This window comes from Rhagoletis zephyria, unplaced genomic scaffold (assembly GCF_001687245.7).
Source record: "Rhagoletis zephyria isolate East Lansing unplaced genomic scaffold, Rhagoletis_zephyria_1.1 Rzeph_scaffold_00867, whole genome shotgun sequence".
NCBI classification, from domain to species: Eukaryota; Metazoa; Arthropoda; class Insecta; order Diptera; family Tephritidae; genus Rhagoletis; species Rhagoletis zephyria.
In genome coordinates this window covers 129,386-139,576 of record NW_016157951.1, presented here as the reverse complement: position 1 = coordinate 139,576, position 10,191 = coordinate 129,386, and the positions used below count along the sequence as shown (strand labels likewise).

The 10,191-nt window shown below is 35.7% G+C and overlaps 1 protein-coding gene across 2 annotated transcripts in view; it reads right to left on the bottom strand.

The window, feature by feature from the left end:
- Positions 1 to 1,494: 1,494 nt before the first annotated feature.
- The window catches only part of Appl (amyloid-beta-like protein), a 66,988-nt gene continuing 58,291 nt past the window's right edge, over positions 1,495 to 10,191 (bottom strand). For both annotated transcript variants that reach the window (XM_017614622.1, XM_017614623.1), the window contains exons 6-10: positions 9,640 to 9,789; positions 8,838 to 9,523; positions 8,623 to 8,767; positions 8,379 to 8,558; positions 1,495 to 6,226 (exon numbers count right to left, since the gene is read on the bottom strand). In XM_017614622.1, the coding sequence (XP_017470111.1) occupies positions 6,119 to 6,226; positions 8,379 to 8,558; positions 8,623 to 8,767; positions 8,838 to 9,523; positions 9,640 to 9,789 (1,269 nt within the window). In that variant the 3' untranslated portion in view covers positions 1,495 to 6,118. The remainder of the gene's footprint in view (positions 6,227 to 8,378; positions 8,559 to 8,622; positions 8,768 to 8,837; positions 9,524 to 9,639; positions 9,790 to 10,191) is intronic.

Sequence of the window (10,191 nt, the reverse complement as noted above, 5' to 3'; positions counted from 1 at the left end):
GCATTTGTTAAGAATTTGTAATTGTTTTTGTAGTTATTTTTATTTATAAACAATTTTAGTCGCGTTATTTTTTGTTTAGATTTATGCTTTTCGCTAATTGTTGTTGCGATGTGTTTGTGTTGTATTTTCGGGGGAGCGGAGAGTCTTCTTGTTGGTTTTGTTTTTGTGTAGAAAAAATCGGTTGATATTTTTCTTAACAAAAGTGTTGGGGTATTTGCTTTTATAGCGAAAATATTATAAAGTGGTTGAGAATTGGTGTTGTTTAAGTTCAAAATTGAAATAGAGTGGCCTAAAGAAGCGCTAACTAGAGAGAGAAAATGAGAAAGAGTAAGCTTTTACCTAGAGTACGTCTATCTAAAACACTGACGATTAGGGAGAGCTTTTGTTCGCTGCGTGGCCTTATAAAATCTACAGAAAGCTTTAAAAAGCTTACTTGTGGGATGTGTTTTGGTCGCGACAGATCCATCAAACAGTGGCAGTCAGATACAGATTTTACTCTGACTGCGTGCACATAAAATCTATAGAAAACTTTTAAGAGCTTGCCTGCGCGCCCATAAATAGGGCAACTATGAACTAGAGGAGTGATAGCACCAACTTGCCCACTTGTATATACAAGCATGCTCGATCCGTTCCTCACTGGACTTGAGCAATGGTCGGAATAACCTTTCAAGCATGCATGCAAAGCTCTTTTCAAGCACTTTACAAGTTTTACTTATATCTACGTTGCATCTAGTCGAGGAGGCCTCTCTAAACATAACTGTACAAGGCACGTACGCACCGAGTTGCAATAGGCCTACCTTAGCTAGAGTTATGGCTGCGCGTTTTCCACCAAAAACGTTTGTTGTTTGCTGTTAGCTAAAGACACCTGTTCATATTGAGCTGGTGCTCAATTAGGTAAATAAGCAAAAGCTCTTTATGATATGAAATCCCATAGAGCGAGTTTTAATCTGTTTTGCTTTTTGCTGCGAGCTGTTAGCTATGACAGCAAAAAGAGGCCGGGATAATGATTCGTGCGATAAAATCTTAGTCATTCAAAGGAAACAACTGCATTACTAAATATCTAATATGATGCGTGACGTAAATTGCCCGAGCTTTCGCGATTCGATTTTTTTCAAAGGAGGCGCTTGCACCTAAGGTTCAGCAGCTAAGACAGCAGAATTTCATCGCGCTTCTGAATAGGATCTGTGGAATCAATAAGTTTATTGGTATATTTCTTTTTATTATTCCCTTTTCTGGACTGGGAAATCGGGCCACCTTTGACTCGAAATGTTTGGAATAGGCTTAAAGGTATCCTGAGTGAGTTTAGACATAGCCAGCGATTATATTTGACCTTTTAAGTATTTATAATTTGAAAGGAATGCGAGACTATGAAGCTCACATTCGTAAGCGGATTTGTTTGACTCTAAAATAATGTTAGGCTTAAGGATATCTTAAGTGAATGCAGACATAGCCAGTGAGTTCTTTTGACCTCTTAAATATTCCTAATTTAAAAAGAATTCAAGACTATGAAGCTCACATTCGTTAGCGGATTTGTTTGACTCTGAGCTTTTTTAAGCTTTGAATGATTTTATATATATGTATGCATGTATATGTCCACATATGTATGTATGCATATGTCCAAAAGGCCGTAACTCTCTTTCTTTGTAACACTTATACTACATACATACACCTATCTTTAAAAAAATATGTATGTATATAAAGCCCGTGCCATTGCTATGCTTGTCTCTGCTTAACACTCTTTGCCACAGAGTATGTATTGCACATTTGTTCTTGTTCTGCTTGAATAGAAGTGTAAGCACCAGAGTGGCGCTCTCACTCTCTGTGCTGCCTCTAATTTCATTCAGTTGAAAATGTGTTTATAATTTTCAACCAGTTAACAATATTTTGGCTATAAGTCAGCGATAATAATTTTTTGAATTTTTCACGGAAATTCCTTAAACGGATTTTAAGTTCTCGAAGCTAGCAAGTCAAAAGCCAGCTCATGCCTTGGGACACAAAATTTCAAACTAATTCTTATAAGATGTTTTTTTTTCAACTTGCCGATTCTTTTTCACTAGCTTTGAAATGAATTTTTTCATTCATGCATATATTTTATTATAAATATTAATAACTTATCAATTAACGAATACTGCACATCAACTAAGTAACTATTTAGCAGCAACTAAGCACAAGTACATAAGTCAATAGTATACATAATTGAAAAAATGTAAGTAAGTTTTTGTTTTGCCATGTGTAAGCAAATTTAAACACTTAATGAATTAAGTTTTTTTTTTTTACATAATTTTTGTCTTTTCTTACACTCAGTTCTCTAATTGTTTCGAGTGTTGACGTTTGCGTCTGATTAAGTTTACACAAATATTGAAAATTGTGTTTGTTAAGTAATTAAATTATATAATTGAAACGATAAATTAATTATACTAAATACACGAGTATAGTTAAAACTATTGCTTAAGAATAATAAATATATTTATGTAAACATGCAAAATTGATATGAACGATTTTCGACGAATAGGAAATTAGTGAATTTGTATGCAAGTTTGTTTGTAAAAGTTGATGAGGTCCTCCTCTTTTATCTGCTGTAGCGCCTCAACTGTTTACTTGAGTGTGTATTTATGGTTGTGGGTGTGTTCTAATTGGGTGTGGTCTTTGTAATGAGCTTGTGGCAGACGGGGCGTGAACAGATAGCTTTGAATTGAGCTGAATATCTTCGGTTACTATCGATTACAATTTTTGTGAAGCTTTCATATGCACTCGAAAGTGCGAAGACTATATAACATTTCTTTAGTTTGCTCTTAGTTCTTCATATTATTATGCGACGACTCATTTCAACTTCTCTCTCAAGCTTTCACCATAGAAATAGTTCTGAAAACTTTCGAGAATATGGATACAGTTGTAGGTATTTCATTGAAAAAAGAAAGCTCGGCCCTCTCTGAGTATAGTAAGGGATTTGTCTGTGACCATTCTCTTCAAAAAAGCTTCAAAAGACTCTAAGTTTGCGCATTGTTGATAGGGCTTTTACTCTGTGGGCGGCCAATGAAATCCAAAGAAAGCTTTAAAACATCTTTTAGTGCGAGCTATGTTTTAGAAGTGACTGAATTTGATTAAAATTGGGCGCAAAAAGTGTTTTGCCTGTTCGCGCCTATATATAAAACGTATAGAGTCGTATCTACTTAGAGCTTTTATTTTGAAAATTGTTTCATAAGCTTTCAAAAACCAATTTGAGAAGCAACCATGTACGCGTACAGAGCTTTTTTGAGCTTTCTAATACATTATATGCATAGAAGAACACTTGTTCTGAAAACATCTAAGCAGTTTCCACAAGCTGGTCTGAAGAGCGTTTGCTTGCAAACAGTGGAGTGTAACTTAAAGCTTCCGCGCACTTTTCTCATTACTTTCTTCATCAGCTTTCGAAAGCTTTTCAGAGCTTACACAGAATTCTCGCAACCTAAAAGCACAACTGTATCCCGGTTCGTTGTCTTATCTGTTAATAACTTATATGTATGTATGTTTGTATGTCTTTATGTATTTGCTGTTAGCATATATCCATTTGTTCTCTATCCATCCGTGTACGTGTTTAGAGTATGTATAAGAATAGCAGCAGGCATTTATATAGCTATGTATTTATGTATGTAAACATATTTTATGCGCGTCATTTATTTCTCTCTTTTATTTATTTTTGTCCATTTTATATATATCTATGTATATATACTATAGAATTCTTAACCAGCTAATGCTAACCTCTTATTTATAGCGTTTCTTTTGGGTTATTAATGAAAAGCAGGCGATTGTTGTTTTTGTATTTTTGTTAAGAATAGAGTGAGTGAAAGTTATTTTTTGTTTTTGTTTTGGTTTTCTCTTATAGGCGTGATAAGTTCTATAATTTTTTGCGTTCTCCATTTTTTTGTTTTGCTATTTATTACATCGATTTTACATATTTTCGCTTTCACAAAAAATTTCACTTACCTATTATAAGTTTATTGATTTTTATGTAAAGTACAATTTTTGCTCTCATTTTCTTTTAATTTAATTTGAATGCAGTATGTAGGAGTGAGTGCGAGAGAATTTCAATCTGCATGGGTAGAGAGGGACTTTGAGACGGAGAGTGAGAGAGGAGCTTCCGAGCGAAATTGTATGTAAGCTAAGGAAGATTAAAGCTTGAACGCTTTCGTTACGTGGTGTGCTTTTCTAAAAGGTTTTGGCGATGTTTCTTTCTTAGTGCGTTCCTCAGTTGTTTGCCTGTTATTTCATTGTAAATTTATTAAATGTTCAGCGAGCTTTTTTTTCTTACTAAAGCTTGTTGGTATGTTTCAAGATGCTCTTCGAAAGTCAACGTATATTTATAAAAGGAATATTTATTTATTAGAGGAAAGTAATACGAGGTATCCCTTGTACATGCCCATACCAGTTGTATTGAGAGCTCAAAAAAGCTCGGAGAACTAGAAAGAAGCTGCTCACTATAGCTCTAGGAGTTTTTAGAGTGCCTTTAGGATAGTGTGGTTCAGAGAGAAATTTTACTCTGTGAGCGTCCATAAAAAATTTACAGAGAGCTTTGAAGAATTCCGCCCGCGGGCGCTGTTTTGAGCATTACTGCTTTAGGGGGCTTTCGATAGTCTCTTCAGTTGAGTGAAAATAACTTACTAATTTTATAAATTTTACCCCCAATGCTCTTTCTTTTGTATATCCTGCCGCTCCTTAAACAGTTTTTCACTAGTTTTTCTAGTAGATACGCTTCTCTTTTGTCTCGTTTACTAATTTTTGTACATTTTATTTGATTTGTGAATAAGTTAGTCATTTACTTCTTTGCTTTTTAAAAAGTTGCATAGCGCAAGCTTTATATTTCCACTTTATTTTTCACGAATCTCTCGTTTTTCTATTTAAAAATACTCTAACTTCGGAATTCTTTCTTTCACCTTAGCTTTTTAAAGCTTTTCATTCACTTTTTCTCCTACGCTCTTTTCATTGCAGTTCTCGCTCTATTTTATCTCTACTCTCGTTCAAAAAAGTTTTAAGTTTCAAATAATTTTCGTTGAAGTACCGCTTAGTCCCCCTTTGCTTACGCATTAGCTATTCTCTTGCACTGAAAATGGTTGCCCCTTTGTTAGAAAAAAATGTAGAAATCTGCTTATTTTTCCATTTAGCTTTAATTGTTGCGCAAAATTATTATTTTTTTACTTTGATACTTAAATAAAATCTCGCACACCTTCATTTGCTGTTTCCATTTGCAAACCTTTTCTTTCACATTTTGCTTAAAATTAATTTGCTTCTGCTTGATTTGTTACTTAATTGTAAGTTTTTAATTTTTTTTTTCTGTTACTCATTACCATTACACATAATTTTTAATTAATACTTTCTAAACAAGAACAACATACGTTTTTTTTTTATTCAAATGTGGAGTATGAAAGAATTCTGAATTTTTTACCATTGAGTGAGTGAGTGAGTGAGTGAGTGAGTAGAGGGTAAGTGAATGTTTGAGTGAGTGTTTTGGGGGCTTTCATGTCTATTCATGTATGTATGTGTATCTGTGTTTTGAGTATAAATTTCGAGCTGTAATCGCTGTTTATTTGAGCTCGATTTTTCACTTTCAAAAATTAATTTTGCGAATTTTTATTTCGTTTTTTTTTTTTTAATTTTGTCTGTTTTTATTTGCGCTTTTATCAGTTTTAGTTCTTTTACTTCGTTTATGAGCCCCTTTCTTTGTGTTCGCTTTTGTGTTTGCTTTCACTATTTTACCACTTTACATTTTCTTCTTCTGCTACCTTGGAACTGCGCTCCGATTTTATTTAAATTTCCTTATTTTCTTAAATTTGCTTAGAATTATTTTCATTTTTCTTTTGGAAAATATGGTTGGTATAATTCACGGGTTGTTTTTTTTTTGTAAATTTAGCATGACTCATTTTTATTTTTATTACATTCTCTCTTATGTATGTAAGTATGTATAAGTGGCATGATAAAGCAGGCTTTTTATAGGGAGTTTGATTTAGTTATGTATTTTACTTTCATGGGGGAGGGCGGGGTCTTACTTCTCCTTTAGTTGGATTTCTGAGTTGCTGAGTGCGTTTACAATATTTGCAAATTTTGTTTTTATTTTATAAATTTCTTTTTTATTTTCTTGGTGCTTTTACTCCTTCACCTCGAAATATTTGTATGTTGGATTTTCATAGCCATTGATTTGCATATTCGCCACGATTTTCTCCTCCGGTACAACGGGGTGATGTGTGGTGGCGTTCTGGAAATGTGAAATGTGTGGGAATTATTATTAGTAAATTGATAAATAAGGAAAGTAATAACGTTGGCAGATATTGCTGTCTAAAGGCTTGTCTTGGTGAAAATTCCAAATTTTAATATGCGATGTTGCCAATTTTCACCATTTCTCGATTTACTCAGATAAGGTTAAAAATTTTAGATTTGCCCAGCTGTGGCAGTGATGGCTGACATTTTAATTGAATTGTATGGCCTAATTAACTTTAAAGAATGGTTGGTATATCCAATGAGGTATCCCTGCTGCCACTTTTCACTGATCGAAATAGTTGACTTTTCTATTAATTTATAGGTTTTTATTTTGATTTGATTGTAGTTTTTTTATTGGTTTGTATTCAAAAGTAAGAAAAAGCTCCCAAAGTATTTTCTGTGTTACCAATTTTCGCGGTGGAAATTTAAAAAATTTTCAATAATGTTGAATCTCAATAGAAAGCAAATGAACTTCACTAAATGCAGCTGAAAAAAGCTAACACCAAAGAACGCTTTGAAAAATGTGGCGTGTTGAAAAGTTTCAGTAGAGTATTTTTGAGATTTATGACTAACGTGAAATAATTAATTCAATTAGGTCCTTGAAAACTCCTAAAAATATCCGCAGATTGATCAAAGCACAATCTTTTTCAGTTGAAAAAAGTTAACATGCGCAGCTTTGTTGCCGAATTTCAGTGAAAAACTCGGAGAATCCAATAGAAATTCTAAAATTATTTCCCTAGAAGGGACAGAAAATTGAAATAGTTATCTCTGCCCGTTCAGGAGATATGTCCAATCAAAGAAATGATTATGTTAATTTTAAATTCGCGATTTTTCGCAAAGTAAGAGGATTATTGCCAAATAAAGTTAAGGGAAACAAATATTACCTGGACCTCTACCAAAGTACGAACCTATCTTGGTTATCCGAAAGAAAAGGTTTTTAAGTACCCCACTTGAGGTATTTTGATGTAATTTTAATTTAAATTTATTATTTTTTAAATTTGTTTATCAGTCACTGCTTTACTAAACAATTAATATCTCAGGCCCTATATCGAGACACCCTTTAAAAATTTGTCAGTTAAATCTTTGATATTCACTCTATCACATGTATTTTTTGCAGATTTTTAAAAACCTGCAAACATGTTTTTTTAGCAACTTTCTAAATTGTTCATTAACAAACGTATAGAAAAGTGGACTTAAAACAAATTAAAAATCTTTTATAAATCTGTGACTCTTTGTCAATAAAAAAGTACTAATTGATTTTTTTGATACAACCAATATTTATCGAGATATGATGTGAAAAACAATGGCTTACGGCGGGACACCTAATATTTTTGTTGTTGTATAACTTTTGCATATTTTATTTTTTTTTTACATTCCTCGCGTTTTGCCATTTCTTAGAGGTATTTCTACATTATACTCAGTTTATATCAAAATCTAAAAAAAAATCATAATTTTCATGTAAAATCTTTAAAATAGTTATTCTACAAATATATATACATTTTCAGTACTATATAAAAATATAGTCTTAAAAAATATTTAGAAGGCTATGTAAGCTGTGACAGTGTTGCCAATATTCACTAAGGGCAATTCATAAATTTTTTACAGTGTAATACTTGAATCACGTAATTACTATATATATTTATAAGGAATCTGTGAAAATCTCAGATGTATTAGGATACTTGATACATTTTCTTTGTATATGAATCTTCAGTGCTGAAATGTCAGTAAATATATAATTACCCGTTTTACCAGAAATTCAAGAATTCATAAAACCAAATTCATAAAAAATAAATAAGATTTTAAATACTTTATAAAGCTCTTTAAAATAATTTATTTTTTTATGAATAGGGCCACTAGACATTTTAAAAGCGAGACCGTATGATCGAAGCTACTTATTTTCCGGTGTTGCCAATTTTCTCTGAGATTATTCTTGAAATTCCTCACTATGGTAAACATATAGTGAATCTTTGCTTAGGGTTAAGAAGCAAAACTTTAGCTGAAAATATTTAAACAACAGGGGTCACGTGTCTACAAGACCCCGCAAAAGAACTGGTATGTTGGCAATTTTCACTTTTCAACAAACATACTTCACTTTACCATTCTTCACTCAGTTTGAGCTCTTCAGGTCTTTTCTCGCAACCTGCGCTTACCTGATCAACCTCAATAAAGCCTTGCGCATGTGGCGAACGAGCTGTTCTCCATTTGGCTACTGCGACACCAACAAATATGGCCGCTAACAATGCAACACCGGCGAACGACAAAGTGAAGTAGACATTGCGTCCCTCCTTGTTCGCGTGCGTATGGGCGAATTCGCGACGCAGCGAAAAGCTCTGTAAAAGAAATTAAAAGAGCTTAAGCAATCATATCCAACTGTCTAAATGAACGGAGGCTTACCGATTCGCGATGGCCCAAATCGTGCGACATGAAATGTTGCACCTGTGGCTCAGCCTCCTGGTGAGCGACAGCAGCAGCTACATCCTCAACAGCGCGCTGTACGGCATCATCGTCGACTGTGGGCAGGACGGTTTGGGTTTTGGTGCTGCAAAGGAGAAGGAAGAATTATTTAGAAGTTAAAGCAAATTCCCTACATATCTAGTTGACACACGCACCTGACAGTGACATCGGCGTACTCTTCACCGCCATTACTATCCTTTTCGCTCTGTGACAATTTGGTGGTATCCACCAGTTGGCCGATTTCTTTGCTGCTCACCTTTGAATCACCCAATGCGCCGGAGCCGGAGGAGGAGCCGCCAGTGGTGGATGAACCAGTAGAGCCAGCGCCACTGGCGCCACCTTCTTGGTCGGCTTGCGACTTAAGCAGCTCATCCACCTTCTTGGCCTCCATGCGTAACTTCTCTTCGCGCAATTTCTCACGCTCGGCGGCGCGCTGTTCCTTACGTTGCTTCTCGGCTAAGCGCAAGCGCTCCTTTTCCGCTACCTTGCGCTCAATTTCAACGCGATACTTATCCAAAATGGCCGCCTCTGCTTCCTCACTCATGCCCAACGATGAGCCGGGTATGTCGTCCTTGCTGCGCAGTGCCAAAATATAGTCATTCATCAACTGTGAAATCTTGGCAGACAATTCTGGGTAGCGTTTCAGCATGGTCATGGACTGATTGACAGCGCGGTCGATATCGATGAGTCTCTCCAAAGTGCGTGGTCGATCCGAGGCGGCAGCTTCCAAGCCACCTGGACCGCCGGAGTTCAAGAGGTGACGATAATGCGCCAAAGCGTGTGCGCGATCTTTATGCAAGGCGCGTAGCAGCTTCTGCAAACACTTCTCGACATGATGAGCCTACAAGAGGGGGAATACGAAGAAAGAGAGAAGGAGGGAAGGGGAGAAGAAAGAGAGCGCATATCAGCGACTGCCACAAACACAAAGTCACTTCGGCGCCTTGGCGGACAACTCACATTTGGTGGCTGCTCGGTGAGCGCCTGTGTGTAGCAGGTCATCGCCTCGCGTTTGCGCTGATTAATGTGGGCCAGTACGCGCTGCTGATGCATGGCGGCCAGCTGGTGCTTCTCGGCGTTGCCTTCTTCCTCGAGTGCCTGAACAGAAGTCTAAAATTACATTCCCATATAAAGACGTATAGCACATCAAGAGAGAAAGAATCAATCAGAGAGTAGAATGAACGAATTGCAATTTGGTTTTTGAGGGGAATTGGTTGATTGGCTGGTAGATTTTCGAATTTTGCATTTTGAATCTTTGATTTTGACAAAAAAAAAAAAACGAAATGTGAATGATAATCTAACGGTGGCGGTGGTGATGGTGGATTGTGTTAGAAGGAGACGCTAGGTTTTAGCTCGCTACTTTTTTGGTTTTACTTCACGCAAGAGTGAGTGAGTACTGGAAAGTGTGCCGAGCAGAAATTTTTCCAAATTGGACTGGTAAACTCGCTTCTCCTATGTGGGCAAGTGCATCTAAATAGCCTAATTTCCACGCTACACAATTAAGGAGAACTT